At 41.8% G+C, this 13,358-nt stretch overlaps 1 protein-coding gene across 1 annotated transcript in view; it reads right to left on the reverse strand.

Moving 5' to 3' along the window:
* SMARCC1 (SWI/SNF related, matrix associated, actin dependent regulator of chromatin subfamily c member 1) overlaps nucleotides 1–13,358 on the reverse strand; it is a 157,698-nt gene that overhangs the window by 19,563 nt on the left and 124,777 nt on the right. The window contains exon 25 of the mRNA XM_036266186.1: nucleotides 8,633–8,767. Coding sequence (XP_036122079.1) covers nucleotides 8,633–8,767 — 135 coding nt within the window. The remainder of the gene's footprint in view (nucleotides 1–8,632; nucleotides 8,768–13,358) is intronic.

A 13,358-nucleotide genomic window follows, 5' to 3' on the forward strand; every position in this document is an offset into this window, starting at 1 on the left:
CCTACCTATGTTCTTGTTGAGTCACTACTGGTCTGGACAGCTCGGCTCAAGTCCTGCAGTTACATAAGAGCTGTGGAATTTAGGTCAAGACTGGCTTTATAAAGACGCCACACTGTTACTAGTGGGAGAGCTTGTGTCTCTGAAAGGAAATTTTAGTCTGCATTACCTATCTTAGTTTTAGTTTTTTTTTTTAAACTGAACCAGCCTTTCTTTGGGAGCTGACCTTAGTATCAAGGTATTAACCCTGGGGAAAAATATTGCCCAATTTTCCTTGCCTACAAAGGAACTAATCTTAATTATACTATTTTTTTTATGAGTTTCTTTTGTCATTTCAAAACATAGAAGGTGATTAAAAGAGAGTAATTAGAAGAATTAAAAAGGATAAGTGATTAAACACACACACACACACACACTCTCTCTCTCTCTCTCTCCTGACATAGAGAACCCAGTTTAAGCTTAAGCTCCAATGTGAAATGAACTGGTCCCTGGAGATGAGAGCAATACCCAGACAGCAGGCTCCCAGCTGGCTCCTGTAGCACCAGCTCTGCTCTGGGCGTGTGCAGCAGTGTTATGGACACATCCTGGCCTTACACAAAAGAAACACCTCTCTTGTATAGCCCTCTCTTGGATTCAACCTTATCATTGTGGAATCCAAATGAAGATTTCATTTACTTTTGTGGCTTTCAGAAACAATGTGAACTAGGAATTTTTTAGAAGAGTATCATAGTATTGAGCAAATTTTAAATGCCCGTAACCAATGACCCAGTGATTCTACATCCAGAAATACATTCTAGAAAACAATGTGTGCATAAAGTCAGTAATCAAAGTATTATTTTTGATGTACAGTTATTTCTAAGATACACAAAAATGTTAAAAAAGCAAGTTGCAACAATATTTATAACACAGCCCTGGCTGGTGTGGCTCAGTGGTTAGAGCGTTGGCCTACGGTCCAGAGAGACCCAGGTTCAGTTCCTCCTAAGGGCGTGTACCTCGGTGGCAGTTTGTCCCTGGCCCTGGTTGGTTGTGCGGGTGGCAGCCACTCGATGTGTCCCTTCCACGTCGATGTTTCTCTCTCTCTTCCTCTCTTCCTCTCTCCCCCCCCCACTCTATCTGAACAAAAAATGGAAAAATGTCCTCAGGTGAGGATAAAAAATAAATATATTTATAACACAATCCCAATTATATTCAAGAAAAAAAGAACAACTTCAGGTCCAGGTATAAACATGTTATATATACATTGACAATGTTCTGGAAGACACCCAATTATAATCAATGATTATTCCTAGGAATAAAATTGAGGGTAGATTTTGTAATTTCTTAGTTTCTTTATTACTTGAAATAATTAATCACATGCACAATTTTTGAAACTAAAAAACAAAAATGCTGAAAACTGCCCAAGTTTTATATGCTACACACATCTCAATTTCTTCTCTCCCTTCACCACTTCCTAAGGCTATGGATAAAGTCCCAACAGCCAAAATTAACAGTGTAAATTACTCCCCAAAAACAGATGTGAACAAACCTGTCCACCTATTTGATGGCTACAATCTGGCTCTCAGAACCCAGATGCACACAGCTGCCTGGAGCCCTGCTCTGAGGCATATCCACAGACTGCATTCAAACTCACCCTCCCCTTCATTCCTGTACTGTGGTCCACGCTAAATCCAGCATAACAGAGCACTTTTCTGTAGCAACACACCAAATACAGTCACAGCTGCAAGTGCAGCTGAAGTTCACACAAAGCTCTTCTCCCAATTTCATCTGCATAAAGCTGGGAGGGGGGTGGAAAGGAGTAAAAGAACATGGCTAGGGGTGGAGTGGGGGTACACAAAATCCATCCACACTGTCAAGGATTTAAATATCGGTGGAGACTTGAAGCCTCCAAAACTTGGCTCAGAACTGAAGTAAATAATCACACCTTCTGTTAAAATGTTTGGTGTCAGTGACCAGACTTCCACTTAATAACCAAGTCCAAAATAGACACATTTCTCCTGACACCTGTGGAAAACAACATAACCTGTCTTGCTGCTTCCGTGTGTACTTCCAGGGGCAGAAATCCAAAGGGGGCTCAGCACCCCTGTTGTGACTGGTCATCTGACCTTGTCGCAGTGTGCTTGCTTCCTGAAGCCATATGCTTTTTTGGATTCAGAACTAAACCTGCTACTGGGTAGAGCTTTCTTAATCTTAAATACCCATAACGTAATGGTGCATGTCTAACAATAGATTCAGTTACATGACAGGCAGCACAGAGATGAGCTTCTACAAATATGCAGAAAACAAAGTTAAATACAGTTCTCCTAAGGCAGTATGAAATTCATTTTTTGGATTTTTGTTCTTTCTTCCTGAATTTGTCTTAAGTGCAACGAACTTTTCTAAACATACATTCTATACGTATGGTGATATCCTATTAGCAATACCTTTAAAATCTATGCAGAGCTTGAGCCTTCACTCCCAGCCGCCAGCCTGGAACAACCACTGTCACCCCGCATGAATTACCTCAGCAGCTCCTCACCAGTTTCCCTTTTCTAACCTTGTCACTTTGTAATTCATTCTCTACAACACAGCAGATGAACCCATCCCTGCTAAACAGCAAGAAAGATCACGCCAATTCTCTGCATTTAGTCCATTTTCACTGAATGTGCTGACTAGTCCCTGCAATTATTCCACATTCGAATGAGAGGAAAATGAAAGTCCTCTGAATGGCTCACAGGAACCTCTGTGACTGGGTCACCACTATCTCTGACTCTTATTTTCTCACCTCCTCCTACGTTTCTGCTCCAGCCTACCCACGTACTCCTTAGTTCCCAAACATGCCAGTCATCTCCTGCCTCAGCTTCTCCCTGCTAAGAAGCGCTAGCCCAGTTGTCAGTTTCTCCAAAGGACTATTGGGAAGCCAACACAAAACTCAAATCTCTCCCTTGCCTCTCCCAATAACCCCTCCCCCGCTTGGAACAAATAGGCATGTATAGATACACAGTATATATGTATGCACACACATACCTACAACATAGCATCTTCTAATATTGTTAATTATTTACGCTCTACTAGGCAAAGTTTTATTGCATTTTATTCACTATTGTATCCCCAGTACCTACAAGCCTAGACAAAGCGGGTGCTCAATAAAGATTTGCCAAAAGAACAAATGAACTTAATCCAGCACCTATGTCACAGAAGCTCTGGACAGGTTGATTCTTTAGATCCCTCAGCAATCATGCCATTCTGTTCACATTTCTGGATTTGGGCCATTTTTTATAGCTCAGATCAGTTCCTCCTCTACCAGGAAGTTTTCTTGATAATCACAGCCAACCATGGCCGCCTCTCCTCTAAACTTCCACAGCCCTATTAACTCAGAGGATTCGGTCTCTTTATGTATCAATGTCTCACCCACCCTCTAACCTCCTTAAAGACGAGGTCTGGGTGTCTCACAGCTCTTGGGTTTCCTGCAATGCCTCTTTCGTGAAGATATACAACGTCTATACACAGCCAAATGACCTTCAGAGACTCAAAGAGCATTTAGTCCAGAAGCTACAAACTGGACTGGCTCACAGAACCATTTTCATTAATCTCAAAACTTTTTTTTTTAATCCAAACAGAAATATTCCCAACAACACCCGAACCCTCCATGTCTCTCCAGGTGGCACTAGTCCCCAACACAGCCCATGCCTAAAAGCTGCTCTCCTGATGATGTGCAGACCTGCCTGGCACTGAAGGCTGCTCAGCTGGGCAGACCCTGAGTTGCAAACCCAGTGCGCGCTTAGCATTGTCACCGGAGTCAATACCATTTCTTCACCATGTCATTTCCTTGACAGACTAGGTTCCACAACAGCTTTCCTCAAACCTTAGTGCTTCATGCGAGGGCTGCGATCACTACTGAGCTCTAGTTAGAGCTATACTGACAATATCTTCTAAAGATTTTACAATTTCATATCCTGTTCTTAATTAACTAAATACTTAACACTCAATAAACATCTGATTTTAAGTTATTAGAGATAAAAAGAAATTTCATATTTGATTCTGAAGAATATTAAGAATTCTTTTTTTTTAAAATCCTCACCCCAGGACATTTTTGCATTTACCTTCAGATAGAGCGGGAGAGAGAGAGGGAGGAAGAGAGAGAGAGAGAAACATCAATGAGAGAGAGATACATCAAGTGGTTGCCACCCACACGACCCCAACTGGGACCTGTGATAAACTGCAACTGAGGTACGTGCATGCCCTTATTGAACTGAACCCAGGACTCTCTGGTCCGCGGGCCGACGCTCTAACCGCTGAGCCAAACCGGCCAGGGCAGAGAATATTAAGAATTCTTAAGATCATATCTGATCCTTAAAATCTAAGAAAAGATTTAAAAATCCAATGCTAAATAAACAAAATCAATTGTGTAATTAAAAAAAAAAAGTATGCTTTGAAGCTAATGCTCACTAGGTAAGGATGAGGTGTGCACCCAAAAGTGAGCTGAAGCAGTGTGCTTGGCAGAGAACATTAGGCGGTGGTTAGAGGCTCAATTTTCTTGAGTAATAATAAAACCCTACATATCTCAGACTCTCTAGGGTAAAATAAGCTATGAATAGCTCATTTCTTTATAAATTATAAAGTTCTAGATAAAAACACAGAACTGAATACAGGTTTAAGACTTGTTCCCATCATTTGTGAACTGTGTCATCTAAAGAATAGAATGTAGCTCGTCCAAGCTCCATCCATTCTCTTCACCTGTAAGAAGAGTTAACAAAGAAATGGTCTTTAATTCCCGTCCAGCATCACAGCTCGATTCTTGTCCAGGGACACTTGAAGCAATCAGTACTTTTTTGCTAATGGCTTTCTCATACAGTGTTTGAGAGAGAAAATCCAAATAAAGTGGTTTAGCACAGCAACTGGTCCAATAAATAAATGTTCATAAAGCCAACAAAGAGCCCTGGCTGGTTTGGCTCAGCAGTTAGAGCGTCAGCCCACTGACCAGAGAGTCCCGGGTTCAGTTCCCACTAAGGGCACATACCTTGGTTGTGGTTTCTCCCTGGCCCCAGCAGGGGTTGTGTGGGTGGCAACCAGTCAATGTGCCTTTCTCTCATTGATGTTTCCCTCTCTCTTCCTCCCTCTCTATCTGAAGATAAATGCAAAAATGTCCTTGGGTGAGGATTAAAAAAAAAAGCCAGCAAAGGCTTTTAAATATAGAGAATTTACTATATAGTTGTTGCTGACTGGTTTGCATAAAGAGGTGTATATTTACTGATCACTTATGTGTTCCAGGCAAATGCCACACTACTCTCACTCAATCCTCACACTAGTCCCATGTGGAAATCACGGGTGGAGAAACAGTTGTGGCTCTGCTTGCTCACAGGGACGGACAGGACACTAGTGCTGGGGTGAAGAAACACAAGTTATGTCTTAATCATGCATGAAATGAACAAGAGACACTTTGAAATGGGGTTCTTTTTGTTTGCTGAGAGAGCAAGCCTCCAAGCTGGCCTCCAACGATCCCACTTCCTAATATGTATTTACACCTCTCCCACTGAAGCCTGTCCACCCCTACTCTATTCCAGATCCAGGGCTGGTCTGTGTGACCAACAGAATATGGCAGAAGTAAAAGGATATGACCTCCACGTTTAGGTTACAAAAGACACCATGGCCCTGACCAGTTTGGCTCACTGGTTAGAGCATGGGCCTGCGGTCCAGAGAGACCTGGGTTCGTTTCCCACTAAGGGCATGTACCTCGGTTGCAGTCTGTCCCCGGCCCCGGCCCTGGTGCGGGTGGCAAGCACTCGATGTGTCCCTTTCATGTTGATGTTTCTCTCTCTCTCTCTCTCTCTCCCTCCTACTCTATCTAACAGAAAAAATGTCCTCGGGTAAGGATAAAAAAAAAAAAAAAAAGACACTGTGATAGGGAATACATTAATAATACTGTGATAACTATGTATGGTGCCAGGTGGATGCTAGACTTATGGGGGGGGAATCACTTTGTAAGTTATATAATGGCTAATCAGTATGCTGTATACCTGAAACTATTATAATATTATCATCTGTAATTGAAAAATAAATAAATGAATGACTGTGGCTTCCACTCTGGGTGCTCTTTTCACTAGCTTTGGGGGAAGACTTTCCAGGAGCAGCCCCAGGGAAAGGCTCTTGTGGCAGGGCACTGGAGCCTCCTGCCAGCAGCTACATATATAAACTTAAAGTTGTATCTTCCAGCCCCAGCTGAATCTTAAGAAGACTACAACCTCCTGACACCCTGAGCCTGAACCACCAAGCTAAGTTGCTCTCATAATCCCAACCCTGAGAAACCATGTGAGATACTGTGTTTTTCTTTTCAGTCCCTAGGTCTGGAGTAGTTTTTTATACAGAAATAAATAGCTAATACAGATGTGCTACTGACATGGAAGGGATAGGGACTATCTTGTACAAAGAATGCTCCTGCCCCAGATGCTGATGAAGAAAAAGGCAGGCTGACCACTGAAGGTTCGCACAGAACCACCTTGAACAGCAGTCAGGAGAACATACTGTTTTATCCAGAGATGATCCTGTAAAATGTTTCATGTGCTCTGATTTAAATTTAACATAAATAATTATTCAAAATGCACAGCACAAGGCAAATTCTGAAGGGTAAGAGAAGCAGAATGACTCCACACTGCCCCTGGGTGCCTGGAAATCAGGAGAGACCTGGGAAGGGTTGGGGATCTGCTATTCTAGGTGACAGCGCCATCAGAGAGGTTAAAAGATTGGGCAATCTGCAGGTTTCCTCTCTACAGAGAAAGTGACTTAGAGCTGAGAAAAGAGCTCCTTCATAATCTATTGTTCTGTAAGTGCCCAGTCAGGGTCATGACAATCTTCTAGGCTCATACAACAGTTCTGCTTCATGAATGACAGCAAGGCATCTGGCTGCCAGTGGGAATGACCCAATCATTATCTACTGTGTTACAGCCCTGTTATTCCAAGTCCCCTAAAAAATATCTATGAAATGATGAAGGGCAATTTACTAGGGTTAGACACTCAACACAAATAATCCCTCTCCCCATCTTCCAGGTAACCCTTTCTGTTTTCACAGGAGCCAAACATATTGTACTGACATTTGTTTTCTTATCTGCCTTCCCCAGTGAACTAAACTAGGTTTCCCAAAGAAACTTTTCCAGTGTTTCAGCTCTGACTCTGATGCTGGCATGCATGCATGCATCCAACAGACAGTTTAACAGGGGTCTATGCTGTGCCAGTTCTATATTTACAAAGACACTTGGTTAATTATGCCCTCAAAGTCTCCCCTCTGATACGGAAGGTGGACACATGAATTAGCAATTACAACACAATAAGTGCTCTGTTAGGCTGCCATAGCAGCAAGTGGGGAAGGCATGTCATTCCCAGATGCAGAACTGAGGGACAGAGAAGGGAGGCAAACAGAGAGAAGAGCCTTGCTAGAGGGCCCACAGGTGGCAGAGAGAACAGGCCACAAGGAAGTCTGTATGTGACAGGGCATGGCTGGTACACAGAGGATGATGGAGGTAAGATGGGGGTGGCTAGCAGCTCCTAGGAAGGAGAGGACCAGTAATGTAAGAAATGCTTCCAATATCAGGGAACTGGGGGTGGGATGGTGTAGGGTGTTGGCAGGAGAGTTATTGGAGCAGCCTCTCTGTCCTCACAAGACCAGAATGCCCGTTTAAGTGGCAGAGCAGGTCTTAGGACAAAAATAAAAATGGGCTATTCTGATAGTTAAGAGGCTACTCATCCTGAAGATTTGCTAGGACTTGCTTGGACTGAGCACTAAGAAACAGCTTAACAAATATAAACAGATCCTTAACATTAAAATGCTTCTGATCTTAAGATTCCAGTGTTTAGAGATACCAGTATCTCATGCAGATAAAGAAGTCAAAATAATCAGAAAGACAGAGTCCTAACTAAATCTTCAATTTAGAGAATTGCTTAGAAAGTCACCAAGTACTTTTCTAGTCAACTCATTAAAAAAAAATTTCTCCAAAGAGCTTAATCTGGTTTTCCAAAAATTCCCCTGAGATAACAAATGTTGCCCTGCCTCTGTTTTTCCTCATTTTTTTTGCTTCTGTCCTCATTTTTGGCCTTTTCATAATTCTCTTGGTCCTGTTTAGGCCATGTCCAAATGGGAAAAGTGTTAGTCCAGAGAATGCGCCCCAGGGGTTAGCACGGGCAGCTCCACATGCCCTCCAGCTTCACCACAGAGAAGGGATGGGAGACTGAGCCAGGGTCAGGTCTGAGGAGGGTTTGGTTAAAAGGATCACAGAAACGAAGCTCCTAACCCAAGATGAGAGAAGCTCCTACTCTCTGGTATTTGGATAGAAGAAGGCAGGAAATCAAGCAAGTACTTCAATCAGAAAACTAGTAAGCAATAAAATAAGGATGAGAGGGAAGAATCTGATGCCATCATGTACCTGGAAAGCTGAGAGGTCTGAGAAGCTGGTATTTTAGATAATTAGTTCAGAATGTGAAGAGTGCTTTTTATTTATCATCACTGCCTGATAATCCTTCCAAAAGGACAAAGCAAACACACGCAAAAAAGGACAGAAAATAGCACAGAGACTAACAGAATAGGCTGCCACTTACTTTATCGAACTTGCATTTTATGAAAGGCGGTTAGAGTTCAATGGTCAAAAAGTCAGTATAAAACCTCACTTACAGCCTCTTTCTCTCTGTCCATGATCGTTTCCAGTTCCTCAAAATGCCGAAGTTTGATCTCTAGTTTCTTCATCTGTGTCTCAACCAGAAGAGCGACCAGAGACTTGATCTTTCTCTCTTCCACGGCAGCCAGGTGCTAAGTGCAAAGATCATTCAAATTATTAAAATATTTGCTTTAAAAAGAGTAACAAAATACTGAAGTTGCTATTCAAAGTGGAGATTATGTAACTAAAAATGCTGCCTTAGATACCCTCTTTTGCATGTTTCTACCATTTATTTCTATTTAAAATACCAACTGTACATATTTCTGGTCCTTATAGGTATAAATCAACCCTTTTAAAAGATTAAAGGAAATCCATCCTGTGGTGAACTCCTCCCTTCAAAGGGCTCATCAAGTAGGGGAGGTTGAAGCAGGGCCCTGATGAACAAAGAGGAGGATACAGATGGACTGTGGGGCACTTCCCCATTTACCAACCCTCATCTCCCACCCTCATCCTACAATCTGTCCTCCCCTCACTAGCCTTCTTCCTTCCTTATGAACTGTAGAGGGGGAGGAAAACAGTGGTCTCCCTCAATACCCAAAACTCAAAGTGAAACTGTGTACTGAGTGAACAATATTCCACCCCTAGTTTGAGGAGAGGGTCGAGAGCAAGAAAAAAATGCAGTACAAGACAGGCAGCTACTCTGGAAGAATGTGCCACTCGCCTGCCACAGAACTGATGATGAGTCCTTCTCATGCTTCTTGTCAACTAAGCATCACCCAGAGAGGATGAGGATCCCATATTTGGCCAAGGCTATGATTACCTGGCAAGGGATGGATCCCACCTTTTCCAGACACCATCCAAGAGCTTATACCAACAACCTCACACCACCACTTTGTATTCACTCTTATTATAACTGCTAAATTTATGTGTTTATCTTGCTTCTACACAAGGTTTTGAGAAGTAACGGAGTGGCGGTCTAACCGATCTCTGTTTCTTACAGAATTGAGACAGAGCTACAGGCAGGATTAAATATAGGCTTTGGGGAGCAAAATCGATACACAGCATTTAAAAAAGAGTCTTATTTTTCATTCTGTTATAGTTGAAAAAGAGAAATGTAGTCTTATATCATGGACCCACATGCAGATAGATTCAGAAGTGTAAGCAAAATGGGATGAAGAACAGGTTTTATGAACGAATCTATAGCTATTAATATGCTTGCCTCTTTCAACTACTTTCAGTTACATCAATAATACCAACAGTTTAAATGAAGATTATATGACTCTAATCCTGCTATCAATGTATAGCTTCTGCAATTTATATTTCTGAATAAGAAATTTATGCACATGATACAAAACTGGAAGTTTACAAGCAGGTGTCAAATAAAGAGTTAAGTCTCCCTTTCACTTGTACTGCCTAGCCGCCAGCTCCTCCTCCTTCGGAGGAGACTAATTACTATCAGTTTCTAGATAGATTTTTATGAGACTGGGACTCCTAGAATTCTGCTGGCTTTGGCAGAAAACGTTCTATTTTCTTGAGGATTATGCAGAACCTGGGGACACCCCCAAGCAGTAGAAAATAAACATAGCAATGTATTTACTTTCAAAATTAGAGGTCACAGGATTTCAAATAGAAAGTAACAAGTAACAAGAAAAGAAACATTAAAAAAGACGACAACTGCCCTGGCCAGTTTGGATCAGCACTTAGAGCATCAGCCCGCGGACCAGGGAGTCCAGGTTTGGTGCCCGCTAAGGGCACATACCTCGGTTGCAGTTTATCCCCAGCCCCAGTTTGGGTCATGTGGGTGGCAACCAGCTGATGTGTTTCTCTCACATGAATGTTTCTCTCTCTCTCTCTCTCTCCTCCCCTCTCTCCCTCCCGCTCGATCTGAAGACAGCCCCGGCCGGTTTGGCTCAGTGGTTGGAGCACCAGCCTGCGGACCAGAGAGTTTGGGTTCGGTTCCCTCTAGGGGCACATACCAAACAAAAAGAGAGATTTCATTATCTATCTGAAGATAAATGCAAAAAATAAATGAAAAAAAGACCACAGCTTGAAGTATTGGGTGGATCACTAAGTAAAGTATATGACTGATCTAACCACTATGCTCTATACCTGAAACTTACACAAAATAAAATTGAATGTAAATCCTGTAATTGAAAAATAATACTTTAAAAATTAGTATAGGAAAATGATAAAAATAAAAGACCCACAGCAAGGAACAACTTTGGAAATCTACGAACATGAGAGAGAGTGAAAATCCCAAAAGTTTTCAGAAAGGCAAACAAAACAAAAAATAGGTTTACTAACAAAAATTCAAATGCATCAGACTTCTTAACAGCAAAACTAGGTTTTGTAAAAAAATTTTTTATCCTCACCTGAGAACATTCCTCCATTTTTTTTTTTTTTTGTTCAGATAGAGTGGGAAGGAGGGAGGGAGAGGAAGACGGAGAGGAAGACGGAGAGAGAGAGAAACGTCAACACGAAAGGGACACATCGAGTGGTTGCCAACTGCACAACCCAACCAGGGCCAGGGACAAACCGCAACCGAGGCACATGCCCTTAGCGGGAACCGAACCTGGGTCTCTCTGGACCGCAGGCCAATGCTCTAACCGCTGAGCCAAACCCGCCAGGGCAAAACTAGTTTTTATTTTTTTTTGTTACAGATGTTTCTCCTTTTTCCCCCACTGACTCCCCCCTCCACCTCCCTCCCTGCCCTGTCCCCAGCTTTGTTGTCCACGTCCATTGTTCATGCATATAAGTTCTGTGGTTTATCTCTCCCCCACCACCCCCTCTTCTGGGGACTGTCAGTCTGTACCCCACTTCCACATCTCTGGGACTACCCCATTCCTCAGACTGTTATGTTCATTATATTCCACCAATAAGTGAGATATGATACTTGTCTTTCTCTGTTTGGCTTGTTTCACTTAGGATGATACTTTCCAGGTCCCTCCATGTAGTCTCAAAGGATAAGAGATCTTTCTTTCTTACAGCCGTGTAAGTACTCCATTGTGTATATGTACCACAGCTGTTTTATCCATTCGTCTACTGATGGACACTTGGGCTGTTTCCAGATCTTAGCTATTGTAAATAGTGCTGCTACAAACATGGGGGTACATATATTCTTTCTGATTGATGTTTCAGGCTTCTTAGGGTATATTCCTAGAAGTGGGATCACTGGGTCAAATGGACATTCAATTTTTAATTTTTTGAGGTAACACCATATTGTTTTCCATAGTGGCTGCACCAGTCTGCATTCCCACCAGCAGTGTACTAGAGTCCCCTTTTATCCACACCCTCGCCAACACTGATTTGTTTGATGATTTGTTGATGGCGGCCATTCTGACAGGTATGAGGTGATACCTCACTGTTGTTTTAATTTGCATCTCTCTGATGACTAGTGATGTTGAGCATTTCTTCATATGTCTCTTAGCCATTTGTATGTCCTGTTTGGAAAGGTGTCTATTTAGTTCCTCTGCCCATCTTTTAATTGGGTTCTTTGTCTTCCTTTTGTCGAGTTGTATGAGCACTCTCTATATATTGGAAATTAACCCCTTATCTGATATATCATTGGCAATTATGCTCTCCCATACAGTGGGTAGCCTTTCCGTTTTGATGACTGTATCTTTCGCTGTGCAGAAGCTTTTGAGTTTGATGTAGTCCCATGTGTTCATTTTCTCCTTTGTTTCTATTGCCTTAGGTGATGTATCAGTGAAAATTCTGCTGTGTATGATGTCTGAAATTTTGTTGCCTACAGTTTCTTCTAGGATTTTTATGGATTCATGAGTCACATTTAAGTATTTTATCCGAGTTTATTCTTGTGTAGTGTGTAAGTTGATGGTCTAGTTTCAAAACTAGGTTTTTTAAGACAATGGTAAAATGCTCTCCAAATTCTGAGGGATAATGAATTCCAAACTATAAGTTCAACAGGGTCTCATCACAGGCCAAAAGCAAATGGGGATGTCCCTGGCCAGGTAGCTCAGTTGGTTAGAGTGTCATCCCAACACACCAAGGTTGCAGGTTCTGTCCCCGGTCACAGCACATACAAGAAGCAACCAATGAATGTATAAATAAGTGGAACAACAAATCTATGCTTCTCTCCCTCTTTCCCTTCCTCTCTCGCTCTCTAAAATCAATTGGAAAAAAAAAGTAAACGGGAAAGATTGAAACAAGACTGGCAAGATGTTGATAACCAACCTGGGTGGTGAGTTCACAGAGACAATATACTGTTCTGTCTACTTTTGTACATATTCTAATAGTCCCATAATAAAGTTTAAAGGGGGTGGTGGGTGGGTCAACAGATGGTGCTGGGAAACTGCATATTCAAACACAAAATAATGAATTTGGACCCTATCTCACATCATACAAAAAATTAATTCAGTAGATCATAGATTTAGCCCATGAAAATTCTTGGAAGAAAAAACAGGAGTAAATCTAAATGACCTTGGGTTAAGTGAAAGATTTCTTAGAAATGACACCAAAAGTACAAATGATAAAGAGAGAATTGATAAGGTGAATTTCATAAAAATTAAAAACATCTGTTCTTTAAAGGACACCATCAGGATGATGAAAACAGACTATGAGAAAATATTTGTAAATCCTATATCTGATGAGACTTGTACCCAGAGTATAGAAAGAACTCTTTATAATTTTGCCTAAGCTCAGCGATACTGGTAGAACTTGAAGGACTTCAGACACAGGCTGGCTATCATCTCATGACTCTGGCAAACTCTAAATATGCAGAGGATA

The sequence above is a fragment of the Molossus molossus genome, unplaced genomic scaffold (genome assembly GCF_014108415.1).
Source record: "Molossus molossus isolate mMolMol1 unplaced genomic scaffold, mMolMol1.p scaffold_m16_p_18, whole genome shotgun sequence".
Classification (NCBI taxonomy): Eukaryota; Metazoa; Chordata; class Mammalia; order Chiroptera; family Molossidae; genus Molossus; species Molossus molossus.